The sequence below is a fragment of the Brachyistius frenatus genome, unplaced genomic scaffold (genome assembly GCF_029030835.1).
Source record: "Brachyistius frenatus isolate BFR_SWC_R1_liver_20210118 unplaced genomic scaffold, ASM2903083v1 Contig_1, whole genome shotgun sequence".
Taxonomy (NCBI): domain Eukaryota; kingdom Metazoa; phylum Chordata; class Actinopteri; family Embiotocidae; genus Brachyistius; species Brachyistius frenatus.
Genome location: NW_027210600.1, coordinates 10,136,234 through 10,155,149, shown reverse-complemented (window position 1 = coordinate 10,155,149; position 18,916 = coordinate 10,136,234). Strand labels below are relative to the sequence as shown.

The window sequence follows — 18,916 nt, the reverse complement described above, 5'->3', positions numbered from 1 at the left end:
AGGCTTGAAGTTCTCAAACTGCGATGAAGAAGTTGCTTGAATCTTATGTTGTTGTGGTGCTGAGGTGTCACCATAAGCACAACTCAAATATTTCCCCTATGGGCCTAATTAAGAGTCCTGACCTTGTCTCGATCTTAACTGACTGAAGTGTGTCAGTCAAAGGAGCTTTCAAAGAGCATCCCAGGTGACGAAAGAGGAAAACAAACCAATTAGTTGAGTTTTTATTTTGACACTTTACCTGGGAAGAAAAAGTTACCACTGGCCCTTGTGTTCTTTGTTCCTCGGTTTTGATTCCAGGATCGTTGGCACTTTGAGGGCAACCTACAATGAGGGATAACCCTCATGTGTTTGCACAAAGGCGGCTGGGGTTTCTCGGGGTGTAACTGTGTCTGTGATGTGTTTCACTGGTTGCTGCATTGCAGAGAAAGGCAACATTGATCTGATCAGAGAGAAAGCCGCAGTGAGTCAGAAAGCCTGAGGAGCAGAGCAACTGACAGATACACAGAGAGACTCCATTAAAGACCCACGGTTGTCAAAACTGTGAACCAACAGGAAAAAAATAGGCACATTGTGGGTGATACTTTTCTTTTGTTTGCTTCTCGTCAATTGCTTTTTTTCCGCAAGAATGTGTATGAAGAGGATTGGTGGAGGAGACAGATTAAACACTTACACTCCAACTACAAGGTATGAATACAGCAACCAGTAACTCCTATGTAAATATCTGAGAACTTTCTTAAGGTAGACAAACGGGAACCTCTTCCATAATTTAAAAAAAAAAAAAAAAAAATCATTGAACTAATACGCAGGAGAGAACGTTGAGGCATGTTTACACCTTGGAGTTTGAGCTCTACCTCGTGACACGAGGATGCAGCACGAGAGGCAGCTCTTTAACCTGAATGCTAAATGGGGAATTTTCTATCTGGATTAGCAGTAATTATATGCTTGACACAAACTATTATGATTATTTCAAGCAAAGTGCTATTAGTTCAACAACAGCAAAGCAAACATTGGATGTGTGTGTGTGGTGTTAATCATGTACTGGGATTAAAAAAAAAAAAAAAAAACTCTTTACAGTCACATTGAGGCGACAAAAAACATGTACCCCTGCGTGTGTTATGGGGTTAACACTTGCATTTAGGTTAATTTTAGGACAAGCCTGCAGGTAACACATGTAATTGAATAAAATGGCCTCGCATGAGATGACACTTGTGAAAAAAGGAAAGCCTTGTGTGTGTGTGTGTGTGTGTGTGTGTGTGTGTGTGTGTGTGTGTGTGTGTGTGTGTGTGTGTGTGTGTGTGTGTGTGTGTGAGCGAGCCAGCTCAGGGCCAGCTACCAAATCCCTGCAGGTCTTTGCATGCATTTGTGTGTTGTTATGTACCAGGTTTAACCGCCTTGAGCCAGTACAACCATTCCCACAAGGTTAGGCAGGATCGGAAAGTAGTCAAGTGCAACACAAGGATATGTATGTGTGTGTGTGTGTGTGTGTGTGTGTGTGCGCGTGTGTGTGTGTGTGTGTGTGTGTGCGTGTGCGTGTGCGTGTGTTCTCCCCGTGGCCCGTCCATGACCCTGTAGCCTGTCTGTCCTCTGTGTATTTTAATCTATCATCACTCCTTTCAGTGTCATCCCGTATGCCTGGCCTCATTCTTCACCACCGTCTGTCTCTCGCAATTCCTCTCATGCTCTCTCTCATCTTTTTTATATTCATTTTCTGACTGTCCGAACATTTTTGCTTCCTCTCACCCCCATTTTTTTTCCTGTGCTGTTTAGCTGCATCTGTGTCAATGTTTTTTTTCTCTGATTCTTATTATTTCTCTCCGTGTCTCTTTCACTCTTTTGCTGTTTCCGTCTCTCTGTCTCTATGTCTCTCTGTCTCTCTCTCATATGCATCTAGCAGCAGACGACAGGCGGCCTCGTAGTGTCGAATGGAGAGACTTTAAGATCTGAAGGTCTCTTGGCCTCACAAAGAGAGCGCGCCAACACTACACACAAAGAGTAATGTTTGACACTTTAAACTTAAGCACCCCCCCTCCCCCTCTAGTCTTCCTACAGCTGCCTTCTTTCTCTCAACCCGTGTCACTCCTCCTGACCTGCCTTTCCCTGCTGTAGCCTCACCCCCGTGCAGCATGCTGTCAACTGACCCCTTTTTCCAGTCTTGCCTTGTGGTCAGATCAGTTCACACAAATAACAGAAAAACACACATTTTGTTTATTTCATCTAGACATTTTGGGTACTGAAGTTTAAGCTATCAATCCTTGGCATTCTCGCCTCCCTCCCAACACCATAAATATTAAAGCTGCAACAACTCGTCAGTTAGTTATTTAGATCAGTGGTTTTTGAACAGGTGGGCCGTGGAACGAATTTGAGTGGGTCTTGGATAAGTATGTGGAAAAAAAAATGTAAAAGTTGAGGGGGAAATAAAGTCAAAGTTTTCTTTATGAAGTCTACACAATTTCAGAATTTTGATGGACATGCCTGTGTGCCATTGCCGTTTGCTGCAGGCGTTGTCACGACGGTAACGTCCAAAACTAACGCCGTCACATCGACGCGACCGTTGTAATCATGACGCAAACGTGACAGCATCTGCATTAAATACAGATTTTCTTTCATTGAGGACAAAACTGAGGGACTAAAAGATTCTGCTTGTAAAGATAAACCTGTTGAGTGATTTCAACAGCGACTCCGGGAGCCAAACACAAAACTATCTAATGTCTTTGTGTTTGAAGCAAGAGTCGGCACTCAGCCTCTTACCAAGTAGCTGTATTGTAAAAATGTAATAAAAAATCCCCTTGAAAGATCCAGTTTGATGAGCATCACTAGTTTAACTTGTAAACTTGTAACATGTAATTCAAGACATACGTGTCTTTTTATTCCATTAGGTATTTAACCATTTGTTGTCATGTTTTCACTCATTTCTAAAGTAATCATTAAAAATATTCTCCCGCCTAAAGCTGGTCATTTCTAAGAAGTTGCAGCTTTTTAAAATCGTATATGGTAGTAAAGTGTTTTGGATATGTTTGGTTGTTGGTCAAACAAAAAAAGGCTATCTGATGACATGGGCTTGAGCTTCAGTAAACTCTCACTGACATTTCCCGGGTTTTCTTTTCATTTCTGTGACAGCACTATTGGACTTTGACATTTGGCTCTGAGAAATGTCGAGTTATAACTTATTAGCTGATGATCATCCCCCACAGTGATATTATTTATAGATAAATGAGGAAGGAGTATACGTAAAAACTGATGAGTGGTTTCTCAGGATTAAAAAGAGTAACCGATTATTAAAAAGTAAAAGAGGTTTTCTCATCCTGTGCTCTTCCCTCCCCTCCCTTCATCTCCTTTCTGCTGGCACATTGTTTTTTTTCTCTCTGATGCTCTGTTTATATTGACCGTTTCTATCCAACTCTCTCTTCCTGTGTTTTTTTGATTTATAAAACCTTTGTGTCTCTACTGATATTGTATTCCTTATGTCCTTTCTATCCCTAACCACTCACGGTCTGTTTACACCATTGCATAGCAGCCGCTCCTTTCTCCTCTAACAATCGCCTCAGCTCCTTCATCCATCTGCATGGCACAGAGGGTGATGAAGGAGGAGAGGGGAGGGGAGGGGAGCATGATGGAGTTGAACACAGTGGAGATGTGCAGTGGTTGTGACAGATAGATACAGAATCAGGCATTGACAAGACTGTGCGTCATTCTTAAACTGACACAATAAGCACTGGCTGCACATAAATGCAGTTAAGAAATATTCCTCCTGACAAACACAGTTAAAAGATGCTTTACCGACAAACACACGCATTACAAGTAACAGCTGCAGCAATAAACTGCCACGAGTAAAGCCACGTACATCGCTCTCTAAGCTATCACCCATCTTTGCTCTCTCTCCTGTCAGCAAACTGTGCTTATAAAAGGCTTTAACTACATCTCTTGACTAAACACTCTCAAAGAGCTCTCATAAGAAAACAAACTGGTTTTAAGACGTTAGACAGTTAAGATATATAAATGAATTTTATAAGGGACATTAGAAAACCTTTCAGCTGTATAAAAAAAACGTGGCCTCCTCTAAAGGAATGACCACACGGGTCTTCTGTGCAAACAGCTTATAATGACCCACAGTTAAGTTTAGAAATATATAAGGGCAATCTGGTGTGCAGGAGAAGTGACACATGTTCAGATGACGTCCATATAATGGATATTTTTCCTTGCTATCATGAGCCGGGTCAGGTGGATGGTTTGATACAGCAGCAGACTTGGGTGCATGAGACTGCTGCTTCGAGGGAGGACAGTTTTTTTTTTAAACATTTGTTTACCGTCTTCATGGCGACAAAAGTTACATAAGTTTAAGGAAGAAGGAACTTTAACACATGACATGGATTTAAGTCTTTTTAGTCCAAACCATTACCTTTCCCCAAATTTAGCCAAACGTCTTTTATGCCTAAAAATACCCAGCATTTGCATCTAAATGGTCGTATGGGCTGAAAGTCATGTTGGAAAAACCTATCTTTTATACAACTGGATGCTTTCAGGGCCATTCGGCTATGACGACAGACATGTCACTACATCTTCAACCTTAAAAAAAAACACTGCTCAAAACAGTTGTGAACCTTGTCCTTTTCAAATGTCTGGCTCCAAGCTGGGTATGATGTCAGCACCAATGTCAAGGGGTAAAAAAAAAGAAAAAGAAGCAAAACATGATACATGCTCCTTCACTTCCTACATTACCCTTCACTCCAGTTTAACATTGTTTCATTTTGTTCAGTAAACCCTGAGGAGGTCACAAATAAAAATATTTTCATTGCTTTTCTCTAACTTTTTTACATCAAGGAAGAACCTATGAAAACAAATTAAACATTCTCTTTAGAGATAATCCTGCCCCGTGGCCTGGATCAAGTCTAGTCCAACTTGAGATGCTAAACAAAAGACTTCAAATCCCCTTAAATGTTTATTCTGCTTTCCCAAGACATGTTTAGAGGATTTCAAAATCTTAATTTTGTCCCAACTGGTGAATTCTAGATCTCATGAATTTGTGTCCCAGCCCTCTGTTGTATGAAATAGTTTTACCCAGAACCTCGATTTTCTATCCTTCTGTCTTATTTTACCCTCAAATTCCGTTTATTATTTGTTTTCACCCTCCTTTTTCTAAATATTGGCTTTTATAACAGATGCTCTTATTCTTGCATAAATTGCCTTTCCTTCCAGTTTTATACAGCATCTTCAATGTTCTCCTTTTAAACCTTGTTGTTCTCCTTCTCTTCTAGAACCCTGATGTTGTTGTTCTGAGCAGATGTGGAGAATGAACGTCAGCGCTGGGGACAAGCTGCTGAAAAGTCTGAAGAAAAAAAACAAAAACTAACAAAAAATAACAAAAACAAAAAAGGCCCTATAGCTCATCTCCCTGCATCTCCTATTTAGTGTGCCCATTACTTTGTTTCCATGACAAATCACAGGGTTTTTAGACCTGTACTGTCTGGCTTACTTTCAATCCCCGTTCTCATGTCTGGATTGGACAACCGTGTCGAGGCCTGAGGTCTGGTTTGGCTGTTGACTGGCCAGTTGTTGCAGGGATCCAGCTGTTAGTGTGATTGTCCTCATCACTTTTAACGGAGGGGCCTTTTCTCTTTTAGAACATCTGTATCGTTGCGGAGGTGGAGACACTGGGAGTAAATCATTTATTTGAAAAGTCACATAGAGGGGCACATGGATGCATCTCAACTTAAACATATGAATTAACTTCCCACCATTTGGGGTGGCATCAGCATGTATGGACTGATTTCATGGATGATGAAAAGAGACAGAAAACAAACGGCTGAGCAATCAGCAATTTCGGATGCATTGATAATCACATTCAACCTGGATGTACAATATGATAGACTGCACAAACAGAAAAGGAATACTGTCACACAGAAACGTGTCGGGACGGCTCTGGTTTTGGATATGAACATATGTTAAACAATGATAGCTGTTTCTAAATCTAAACACAAGGCTGGCTCAAAGTGGCTCCACTCTATTTATCCATGTGGATTGAAGCAATTCAGGAAGCTGAGCTGATCCTGGCTGAACTGAACTAGAACAGGATCTTAACCATGACCGGACCCTGTTTTCTCTTGATCAGAATTTTATCTCTATAAAAAAGCACAGAAAGAAAAATCTGAACTGACTGTGATTGACCCGGACAGAACTGAACACACCTGGACCCAGTGGAGCCTTAACTGGAGTTGTACAGTGTTCTGATGCAGACTGAACTGTGCTGAAGCACTCGGGCTTGTTATCAGTGTAATCTGTGTATTCTACTGCTCTGGCCCTACATCGACTGCTTTCCACTGGAAGGGACTGGTGAGGACCTTGTGGACCTTTAACAGCCTCTCTCACATCTCAACAGGCCCACTTGAACAGGTGAGTAATCTGCTAATTAGCCCATTAACCCAACCAAACAAAGAGCCAAATGAGCAGTTTTTACACCCAAAGACCTGGGCTCATTAATTGGTGCGACATATGGTAACCCACAAAGCAGTCACCTCGGACCGTCCACCAATATCGGGTCCTGCCCCATAGTTGAAGACACACTTAGATAGTGCCGTGTCTCCTCCTGCAACGAGTGGACTGTAACCTAATGAGGGCTTTAACAAGGGCCATATCTAACTGCTGTCAGCTCCACAGTTAGAGAACAAGCCTGGCTGAACGATCTGCTTCGTTTCTACTCTGTGACGATATTACAACAGGCAACAGGAATTGCACCCTTCCTCCTGTTTGTTTCTTGCTCTTTCATTGTCTGAGTCACTGCTTATCTCATACACCTCTGTGTCCATCAGATGTCTCTTTTTTTTCTTTTTTCCTGCTGGCCTGAGGCAGTGATTAAATAGTGGTGGAGAATATGATATGCTGAGAGAGGATATGGTTATGACTGAACGGCACAGCCCTCAGGGATGGACTCTGCCTGTACAAGAGGGGGGTCAGCAATGTCTAGTTAGTCAGTTGGGATGGAGGCTGATGTGTTAAGCTGCAGAATTGAACTCATTCAGTCCCCAGGCATGAGAGACATTCACTGTCAAATTAAAATTACCCCTTTTATTAGAGGTAATCAACAGTGCATTCTAGTTTTTTTGGGCTAATTTTGGAGATATTGTTCCCCACTGGATGGAGAATTGCTGAAATTCATTTGACGTTTAATTACAAAAGAAGCTTATGTCCCATTACGACATTGAGATTGGTGGAAATGAAAAAGCAGCACAGCAGATTTGAATGATCACGCCCAAAGTCAATCTTTTGCACTTTTCAATTGCCCCTTGCAATGTTGTGTCACTGGCACCCAACTTGTTTCAATAGATATCAATCAAATAATAGTTTTAGTTTGTCTACTGGGAATAAATGGTCATTTTCTTTCCACAATTTGCTTATAAAGAATTCACAATCGTACAAAGTTAATTTTACCTATTCACACTTAACTGACTGCATTTAGAAAAAAAACATGTAAAATGCTTTTAGGCCCGTGGTGTTACTGCCGTGAAATACAATTACCATTAATTACACGAATCATCTATGGCTGTTTACCTTACGGGTCAACAAACAATCCTTCACCCTAACAGCAGTTCTGTGTAAAGAAGAACCTGATGAACTGTTTTTGCATGGCTGCTGAATAACTACTGAAAGTCTAGTTGATATATTTGCCTGCACCTAACCTAGTGAGCCGTCGCTCATATGCCTCAGCGTACCAGAAAACTATTATTCTCTCACTCACCAGAAAGCATGTTGGTTGTCCGTTGAAGACTCCCGGTCGAGCCCTGGTATCGGCGCGGTGTCTCAACCCCGGCCGAGGCCTCAGGAGCCCACTTCTCTACCCTAGTTTTGAAGGGGAGGTACTGGGGCCATGGGATCCAATCCTGACAGTGCACAGCATTCCCGTCAGCCCCGAGTCGGTGTCGATTCACATGGTTGATCCCACTTCTGACACCAAGTCTGTCGTGGATTGTTCTGTGAAAAAGCAGCAGACAAAACCGAGATGCCTTTCTGTGAGTTCATTGTACAATCACACAGGCGTTTTTCTAAAGGGCTCAAACTATACAGAGATCAGAGGTCTCCACAAGTGAGAGCAAGCTTACATGTTCAGTCAGGATATTTGTACACTGTAATAACTGTAATAACTGTGGTATGCATGGTTCGAGGTCTTATGTCAGCGGCCTTTGCAATGTCTTCAGCTCAGAACATGAGTTGCTAGTTCTGACAGTAGACAAACAAGGAAGTTATGCCAAAATGTCCATTAAAACATGTAAAATGCTTTTAAGCCCGTGGTGTTACTGCCGTGAAATACAATTAGCATGAATTACTCTAATCATCGATGGCTGTTTACCTTACGGGTCAACAAACAATCCTTCACCCTAGCAGCAGTTCTGTGTAAAGAAGAACCTGATGAACTGTTTATGTAAGGCTGCCCCCCCCCCCCCCCCCCCCCCCCCCCCCCCCCCCCCCCCCCCCCCCCCCCCCCCCCCCCCCCCCCCCCGAATAACTACTGAAAGTCTAGTTGATATATCGGAACTTTTTTTGACAACATTTCACAGAAAATGGAAATATTTTTAGTCTGACCACAGACAACTGATTCAGTGTGAGCTTCTGGAACACAAACACGCATGAAACAAATTCTGTGGGGTGATCTCTGAATGGGAAAATACTGAAAGGTGGAAAAGTAAAAGCAGAAGAGGCGAATGATAATGGATGTTTCAGGGTTACAGATTTTGTTTTCTGGGTTCAAGTGCTCCCGTTCAAACAAACACTTGCAAACAAATTGGTTTGAAAATTGTTTTTTACAAAATAAAAAAGACTCCATTTTGTACTTTTTTGTCATTGTTTGGTATTGGTTTCATGGACGACACCCCTATGATGCTGATAGCATCTCTGTAAAATTAAGTGAATGGATCAAGAAAATGAGCCAATAGTGTTTTTTGCTGTGTATTGAGTGGACAGAGTAATTTCCTCCAGTATTAAAAGGCCATGTTATGTTGTAGAGGCAATCAGTGAGGACACTATCCCCACTTTATTTTACATTTCAATAACAAAATGGTGCAAGCACTTTCCCTGCTCATTCAGTAATAGTAACAAATCACTCAAATCTGTGTTCGTGGCCTGACACACAAACAGTACGACCAGAGTTGCTATCAAGGACACTCCTTTTACAGTTATCACTTTGTATACACCTTTGACTGTCTAACTGAGTGTCCTCTCAGAACAGCGTCACGGGTATGAACGTTGAGTCTTCTTGTCTATTTCTTGCGAGCGAGAGAGAGAGCGAGAGAGAAGGAGGGACAATGTAAGACAAAAACTAAAAGCATGGTATAAAAATGGATCCCATATGAAAAAAAATAGCTCTCTTACTGAGTGGTTCTCAGTTGAAGTAGTATACTGGTCTATCATCTATCTCAGCCTCTGCAGTTCTTTCTGTTGTTTCCTTTCACATGAAGCAATTAAAAATGCAGTTTAGGATGCATTCGATTTTTTTTTTATATATATGTGGCAAATTCATTGGCTACAACATTAGTATTGTAATGATGAATACTGCGGACATTTACGAACAATACCTAATCATCAAATAACAATATATAGTTGCTCTACTGGAGTTATGAAGTGGTAATAGGAGAACAGACAGCGAGGACATTCGATTATATAAATTTCCTTTGTTATGATTGTTATGTGGTTGTCATGGCGAGGAAACATGTATTATTTTCATTCCATATTTTTCGGAGTATTAAACTCAACACCCATATGGCTTTGTTAAATCTCAGCTCTGTGTGCTAAAGCCATCATTTGTTTCTATGTTATCAAAAACCCGCTGGTTGGATATGGTGACCTCTCCGGACTGCACATTGTTAGCTCTATCTCTATCTGTTGTCGCAAAACATCACATGATGAATAACAGCAGATGTGCTGTAATATCTGTGATGCCTCACGACAAAAACTGGCACGTCAGATTGATTTGTGGCTTTGCTGGACTCGTGTGACAGGCGTGGATGCGATCGCTAACAAGTTCAGCGACGCTGACGTATCATCAGGGCACGCCTCTCCAATACAACCTGTTTGACACTTGCGTGGCTACATGGGAAAGTAATTCAAATTTACATCGAGATCTTACCGCTGGAGAAAACTACCTGTTCTACTCATAAATCAAGGTTTCATTTCTCTTTCCTTCGCTCAGTCATGAATTGAATGAAGCTTGGTAGATGCTGTGCGCCCGCCTAGATGATGATGAGGATGGACAACTGATACATCGTTGCCTCCTCCCTGACACTGTTTATTGTCCCTTCCTCCTAGTAAGCACGGCACTCTTTCCTTCCTATCTGCAGTGAACTGTAGTGCTCACACGGGCTTGTTATTATGACTGAATTATGTCCATCCCGTCTTGGTCACACACACGGGGAGTATTGTACGGTGGAGGAGGATAAATGTGCACCAAATCAAATTGCAGTTCGCTTGTATTGCCGAGCAAATCAGCTGCTGGCTGTAAAATATCATGTCTAACAAAAAAAGATGTGAATGGTATACTTTTTCTCAGTTATGACAGATGATAAAGAGTGACTCCACGTTTACTTTATGTCAAGATCAGTAAAGAAAATGTCTTTAACTGCCTCCCATAGCCACATGCAACGATCGGTAATCACTTAACTGACGCTGCATGTGTTTTCAGTTTCGTCTCCAGGACGGTTTTGATTCACTCGGTGTGACAGCATCCGTCCGAGATCATTTTGCAGCAGTAAGTCCCTCCCAGCTACCACTGAGTTTATCTCACGTAAGGAGGCCATAGCAAGACAAGCATACACTGCAGTTGTCACTCTGATCTTAATGTAGAGGAGATGCCATGAGTTCCAACCATCAGGGCTGATGTGCTGTGCTATGACTTTGATTTAAGCAGCGTGTCACATCTGGTAGTTGACATGGCAGTGATGTAGCTAGATGTGGCCACGCATACATTCCTGCATTCATAAGAAGGCCTCTGTCAAACACACTTTCACTCACTGTATGTATCTAAAATCACAGATTTCACACGACTTTGCATGCGAGTGAGTAAAAGAGATTCAAAAGCAGAAAAGGTGAGAACACGTATACATTCATGTTTTGTGAGCAGGGAGCACGCGTGTGCGTGTGCGCGTGAGAGAGAGAGAGAAAGAAAAGTTGAAAGTGCGAATGAGGCGCAAACGCAGGACAGGAAGTGGGGAGAAAAGGAAAAAAAAAACAGGATTGATGGTTCAAATGTAGTGGAGGGGAGATAATGTAACAAAAGGGAGGACAAATGTTAATAGAAATGGATTATACGAGGGGGAGATAGAAACAGGAAGAGAAGTACGTTTCACTGAGATAATTCAAAATGAGCATATATGTGCTTGTACAGTATAGGCTGACACGGTTTTCTGGTACGTATGGATGCCCCAGCGATGATGTTATCACGCCAATATGGCTTCTTCAGCTCAACTGTTGGGGGGTGGGGGGGAGAGTGAAATGGGGAAGAGAGGCTGTACACGATAAGCAGCTTAGTAAGAAAAAAAAAAAAGAAAAGAGGAGGAAGAGAAAAAAGGAAGGAAAAAAAAAACACACAAGGATTAAAAAATGGAGGAGGAGCGATGTGAAGACGACCGGCGAGGGTAAAGGAGGAGGGGGAGAAGTAGAAGAAAACGGTATAGAGAGGGAAACAGAAGGAGAAGAGTGAGTGGGATGTGTGGAGGATTACTCGGTGTGTATCGAGCTCCAGCTGTACGAGGTGTCTCTGGTCCCTCAGAAAGAAAACATGGTCGTACGAATAAAAGCTGACACAACGCATGCACATAATGCTTCTTTTTGAGGGTGTTTATTGTGTGGCTCATTTTCCTCTTTCAAAAGATGTAGAAAAAAAAAAAAAAAAAATCAAGATCCTGACAGCAAGGGAGATGATGCGCTCAGTTGAATAAAGGTGTCAGCACATGGACATATGCAGCTTTTGTGCAAACCTTCTGTGACCTGCCATGGATCCGTCTTTGTTTGCGAGTTTGTATTTAAGTGAACTTACTGAATATGGGTTTTGTTAAACCAGTGTGTGTGTGTGTGTGTGTGTGTGTGTGTGTGTGTGTGTGTGTGTGTGTGTGTGTGTGTGTGTGTGTGTGTGTGACTACATTGCAGTCTGATACAGACACCAGTTACTTGAGCATGTCTTCCTGAGATTAATGACTTGAATTGATATGCAGCACTGTGAATAAAGCCCATTGTCATTAAAAGGACAAGGATACCAGACCAGCAGTCATTTCTATGTCCAAAATATTCTTGAGTCAGCTAAGTTTTCTCTTGTAATAACTGCCTTTTTTTTTTTGTCTTTTCTTTCTTCAACGTCCCCTTTGTATCACTCTTCACAATAGACAAAAAGGCCTAAACAAATGGAAAACGGAATGATTTAGCCTAGTTAAATTAAAGCCTATAAAACAGTGAGTAGCGGACCTAATCATCCAGGGTTGTTTCATTTTTCCCAAGAAGACAAGTGTATTTCCTTTGTCCAGATTTAATTGAGTGCATCGCAGGGCGACTGTGTTCTCTGCTGTCATGAATATTCATTCAAGTGCTGCTCTTGAAGCAGCCATGCAGTGGTATTTTAGGGTCAGACCATAACAGTTTGATGCGTTACCTACTTTGGCCAAAAAAACAAACAAAAAAACAAAACAAAATTAAATAAAACTGTCGCAAGCAATGCACAGTGTTGCCTGCATTGGTAAATTGACTTTCTAAAGCATATTCATATATTTTAAAATGAAATAGGGAGTATACAATGTGTTTACTTTGATGTAGTTCGATGTTGCGTGACATCACGCGTTTATTGTCTGAAGCCACGTCAGCGTTTGCGTCTCTCCTCCCTCACTGTCGGTGCAGCCCCGCGGTGCCGGTTGGTGGTTTCTGCTTCGGGCAGAGCTTCCTTCAGACAGCCACGCTGCCGCCTTCACTCCCTGGCTGCTCCGTAGCTGCTGGGGTAAGAGTACGAGCTACGCTGGCCCCGTCTGTCTGTGTACTGGGGCCCGGCCAAACCATCGCAGCCAACAATCGGGCTTCCATGATGCCGAGTCGCGCTTCCGTTTCACTAAGCCTCGACTCCATCACAGCAAACAAACCAAATGTATTACATGCGCCATGATCGCTAAAGGGAGGCAGAGGGATGACTTAACATGGGACACACACTCAAACCGCTAAACTAAACTTACTGGCGGATCTGGAGAGTTTGTAAATTGCTGCGGGATTAGCAAGAAAGTTGATCGAAAGGAGAGAGTTGTGAGTTCTTGAGCAGAATTAAGATCGAATGTACGGTAGGTAATTATCAGCTGTAATAAAGAATATAGGAAATAAACTGGGTTAAGTGAGGAGCAACAGGGCTACCTATAACACAGAAATGCTGGCAACCGGGATTGAGGAGCTTACTGGAGCACGTCAGTCTGTTATTGTTGAAAAACAACTGAAGAATTGTCTGGAAAAGGCCTACTTATATCTACAATAGGTTATTTATCACATTTTTATTGACATTTCATTTCCAACGGAGAAGATAACCCTGCCTTTGCATGTTATTTTGACCTCCGTTTTAATACAAGCGCTTTGACTGAGAATGGAACATTTAGCACACTTTGTAGAAGACAATACCGAGACAGGCATAGCGTATCGCCATGATGTTTTTTGACCCATATTGCCAAGCGCTTATCTGTATCGCCGCCACCACCAGTCTCCATCTTTCTCTGCTGGGCTACCTGCCGGTTCCACCACTGGTCATTTTCAAAGAAAAAGAAGGACACTTTGTTTTCGGCGGTAATAGAGATCCTACTTTCGGGACTTCTAAACAGCGTGGTATAGGATGAGCAAGAGTGAGCCCTCCTTTGAATATGTGAGTGATGGAGAGGTCGGCATTATGTGTCAGTCATGCGGATAAGTTGGCATTTCAGCCCTTTTGTCCACCCGGGAGCCTGATCTGGAACACCGTGAATACTAATAGACCTGAAAATAAAATGGCACTTTCTGGTCTGTGTTGAGCACTAAACTCATTTTCGGGACTGTGTTGCCAAATGTTTAAAAAAAACAAAACAAAACAAAACAAAAAACTGTTTGGTATGCAAACAACTGAGCACCAGCGGGACTTGTTCAGCAAAAGATCTTGTTTTCAGTGATCCAGTGGCAGTTTGTGAAGGTCAGCAGCATATTCAGCTGTTTAAAAGCATTGCTGTCGATTTGTGATACTAAAAGTGTATAGACCACCACCCTTATCAATCACACACAGTCAATTTTAAAGCAAAAAATATAAGTGGATAATTTTAGTTTTGAATGATACCAGCTTTCAAATATTAAGCGTACCAACAGTTATAAAACGGATGTCAGCACATTTCCACCATGAACAGTGGTAATACTACTTAAATACAGAAGCAGTGCTAAGTTTACCGATTCATTTTGTTGCCGTTAGACATTTCTTTTTGTAATGACAGCACATCTGTCAGATAAATGCACACTGCAACACCGACGGATTTACTTCTGGTTCAGGACAGCTGAATAATCGTTAATTGGCACCGAGCGCGTGCGATTCAGATGCGGGAGCGGCGCTTATATTTATAACCATGTTAAAAATTTAACATGATAGCTACTGAAACCGGCTGACATTTAGTGATACACAGACTTGTAGAAGTCAACTGTGTTGCTACTCAAATGAGCGTGCGAGAGAGAGAGAGAGAGAGAGAGAGAGAGAGAGAGAGAGAGAGAGAGAGAGTGTCAGCATAGCTGGAGAAACCAAAGCGAATTGAACGCTGAAAATGTACTGCTCAGCATGAGTTGAAATATAACATCAATATATAAATATACATACAATTGCCTCTCTCTCTGTCTCTCTCTGTCTCTCTCTCTCTCTGCTGCCACACACAAGCTCTACCTGCATCTCAGCCGCGGGACAGAACTGGAACTGTTTGATGCATGGTGCACATTCACGGCGCAAGATGCAAAGAAATGAGGAAAAGAAAGACAGAAAACATACAAAAGTGGTAGCACGATTCAGCAGGTTACAAAATGATGAAGCAAAACAGAAAATACCTTGAGGAATTTACATATACAGTGGGTACGGAAAGTATTCAGACCCCTTTAAATGTTTCACTCTTTGTTTCATTGCAGCCATTTGCTAAAATCAAAAAAGTTTATTTTATTTCTCATTAATGTACACTCAGCACCCCATCTTGACAGAAAAATACAGAAATGTAGAAATTTATGCAAATTTATTAAAAAAGAAAAACTGAAATATCACATGGTCATAAGTATTCAGACCCTTTTCTGTGACACTCATATTTAACTCACATGCTGTCCATTTCTTCTGATCCTCCTTGAGATGGTTCTACTCCTTCATTGGAGTCCAGCTGTGTTTAATTAAACTGATTGGACTTGATTAGGAAAGGCACACACCTGTCTATATAAGACCTTACAGCTCACAGTGCATGTCAGAGCAAATGAGAATCATGAGATTGAAGGAACTGTCCAAGGAGCTCAGAGACAGAATTGTGGCAAGGCACAGATCTGGCCAAGGTTACAAAATAATTTCTGCAGCACTCAAGGTTCCTAAGAGCACAGTGGCCTCCATAATCCTTAAATGGAAGAAGTTTGGGACGACCAGAACTCTTCCTAGACCTGGCCGTCCAGCCAAACTGAGCAATCGTGGGAGAAGAGCCTTGATGAGAGAGGTAAAGAAGAACCCAAAGATCACTGTGGCTGAGCTCCAGAGATGCAGTAGGGAGATGGGAGAAAGTTCCACAAAGTCAACTATCACTGCAGCCCTCCACCAGTCGGGGCTTTATGGCAGAGTGGCCCGACGGAAGCCTCTCCTCAGTGCAAGACATATGAAAGCCCGCATAGAGTTTGACAAAAAACACATAAAGGACTCCCAGACTATGAGAAATAAGATTCTCTGGTCTGATGAGACCAAGATTGAACTTTTTGGCGTTAATTCTAAGCGGTATGTGTGGAGAAAACCAGGCACTGCTCATCACCTACCCAATACAATCCCAACAGTGAAACATGGTGGTGGCAGCATCATGCTATGGGGGTGTTTTTCAGCTGCAGGGACAGGACGACTGGTTGCAATTGAAGGAAAGATGAATGCGGCCAAGTACAGAGATATCCTGGAAGAAAACCTCTTCCAGAGTGCTCTGGACCTCAGACTGGGCCGAAGGTTCACCTTCCAACAAGACAATGACCCTAAGCACACAGCTAAAATAACAAAGGAGTGGCTTCGGAACAACTCTGTGACCATTCTTGACTGGCCCAGCCAGAGCACTGACCTAAACCCAATTGAGCATCTCTGGAGAGACCTGAAAATGGCTGTCCACCAACGTTCACCATCCAACCTGACGGAACTGGAGAGGATCTGCAAGGAAGAATGGCAGAGGATCCCCAAATCCAGGTGTGAAAAGCTTGTTGCATCATTCCCAAGAAGACTCGTGGCTGTACGAGCTCAAAAGGGTGCTTCTACTCAATACTGAGCAAAGGGTCTGAATACTTATGACCATGTGATATTTCAGTTTTTCTTTTTGAATAAATTTGCACAAATTTCTACATTTCTGTTTTTTTCTGTCAAGATGGGGTGCTGAGTGTACATTAATGAGAAATAAAATGAACTTTTTTGATTTTAGCAAATGGCTGCAATGAAACAAAGAGTGAAACATTTAAAGGGGTCTGAATACTTTCCGTACCCACTGTAAATGGCCACATCTGTGTCTTCCCAGTCCTAAATGGAAACACCATTTCAGGCTTGTAACTGCACAGTATAGTGTTCTTTCCAGCTGGAGTAGGGTTGGCACACAGAGTGAAGATGCAGTGCATCATTCTTTTACATTACGCAAGTACTTCAATATTCTGTATAATGTGATTGTATATTCATCACTTTTAGAAATCTGATAATTGCATCCTGTAGTACTGATGTGATAAATCGGTGGTTATGAAACCTTTTACACATCTGTCAACGAGAGGGACTTCCATTTATCTCCCGGCGGGAAAAAACATGTCCTCATGGTGCAGGCAGGAGAGAAAATGGGATCGCAGTTGGACTAAATGTTGGTTGTCATATTTTGTTGGCCTAACAACATATCTTCTGATGCCGTTTTATTTGTGTTGGGGGAATGAGGTGATGGTAAGACTGGTGCATGCTGATTTTGGAGATTAGAGTTAGAGTGGTGCCCTATTGGTTTATTGGCAGATTTAAAGTTTTACGCAAATAAAAGTGTTGAAGTAACAAGAGTGAAGTTTAATATTGGGAGACCAGGTTTTGTTCTAAAATGTCAAGCTAAACAAAGCCCTATAATTATTCATTATTATTACTTATTTCTGCTGCTGCTAATTGCTTGCTGTACTACAGGGTAATACCACACAGAAAGGTTACGTTTGGTGGATTGTTTTTCTTGTTTGGATTTACACAAAGGTTTGTCGGTTTATCTTGTCAAGACGTGGTCGATGTTTATTTTACATTAAACGTTAGATTTGTTTCTTTATAACAGACATTTATGGGATACGTCTTTGGTAGTCTACTTTGGGATCCATGCTAAACCCTCACACCAAATAGATTATTACATTACATGTTTTGAATAAATTTGTTATATTTCTTTTCTACTTACTTTGGGGAATACCATCCAAGATGGAGACACTTGCAAAACTTCAGCTTTGCTGAAACTGCAGTCATGTCCATTTATCATTGCTCCGATAGGATTAAACATATTCTAAATACTCATCAGAGGACGTTCGAGTATGATAAAAAAAAATACATGTCACATGTCAGTTAGGGTACAAGTGAACCAATCGGCAGTAATCAGAGATCTCCCATGTTTCCGCAGTCGTTAGAATTCATGTTGCAATAGATTAGGACGGGTTGGCACTAAAGCAATGTTCAGAGGGCTTTGTAGCCTCGTGGTGGTCGTCAGTCTGTTTGCCCCCATTGGATGTAGCAAGGTATTAGAAGGAGTGCTAACGTCCTGCCATAACTCTACTCTCGCTATGTGTCGAACTGAAATGGGCGGGCAATTATAAGGAACAGTGGCTAATTAATTGCTCTGTCATGAAACAATTATGAAATTTGTCCAATTTCCACCACTTAGTAATTAAGTGATTGACCGCAGTGTCAGCGGTGACGTCAGCTGTAAACACTTGAAATGGGCCCTCAACAGGCCAATTTGACTCTCAGAGGGAGTTGAGTCAGAAGAAAGCATTTGTATTATATTTTAAATTGACAATGAAGTATGCCCGCATAATTACACCAATTAAATCACAAGGAACGTGTGCTCGCTGACTTGCCAATGCATCGCACTGCAGCAACAGTTCAGCCCTGTGAATTTAGTGTTTTTTTGTCCGAGTTCTTTCGACATGCACTCCCACCGTGCAGTGGTTTCAGTAGAATGGATGAGGGGTTTGTCTTTGTTGTTTTTTTTGTTAATGTGGTGCTAATGTCGGTCTGAACGTGGCCTTGGGGCTGTGTTGTTGTTCTTGTTGTTATTGTGCAGGACTTGCTGGCGTAGCTGCAGTGTGATTTTTATCATGTGCAAGTCCACTGTTTATCTTTTAATATATGCGATTACGGATAGATCAAAGTTCATGCAATATTTTTGTCATATTCCTTGTATTTATGTAAAGTTGCTCCAACATAACAGAACGCAACCACTTTAACCACCTCTTTTTAAAAAAAAAAACATTTATAACTTTCTTCACTGAAGAGTGCAAATTCAGTGTATCTTAAAATATAAATCTTTCTTAAAAAGGGACATTATCTGCCCTCGTTATTTTTGTAATGTGCTTTTTCTGCCACAGAGAACCAAATGGTTTTCTCTTGGACTCCAGGGCTCATTAGGAAACCGTCTCCTAATTTAAAGCTCTATGTCAAGACTTTTTTCAATGTAAAAGATTAACTTTGTAAACTTTTAAGTTCTAGTCT

General features: G+C 41.7%; 1 protein-coding gene across 6 annotated transcripts in view; it reads left to right on the top strand.

Annotated features, from left to right (window-relative positions):
- Positions 1-18,916, top strand: part of LOC138615581 (leucine-rich repeat and fibronectin type III domain-containing protein 1-like protein) — a 178,130-nt gene that overhangs the window by 156,826 nt on the left and 2,388 nt on the right. For 4 of the 6 annotated variants that reach the window (XM_069689323.1, XM_069689295.1, XM_069689305.1 and 1 more), the window contains 2 exons: positions 1,892-1,992; positions 5,253-6,387. In XM_069689323.1, the coding sequence (XP_069545424.1) occupies positions 1,892-1,944 (53 nt within the window). In that variant the 3' untranslated portion in view covers positions 1,945-1,992; positions 5,253-6,387. The remainder of the gene's footprint in view (positions 1-1,891; positions 1,993-5,252; positions 6,388-18,916) is intronic. The other 2 variants (XM_069689333.1, XM_069689342.1) reach the window with 2 other exon arrangements.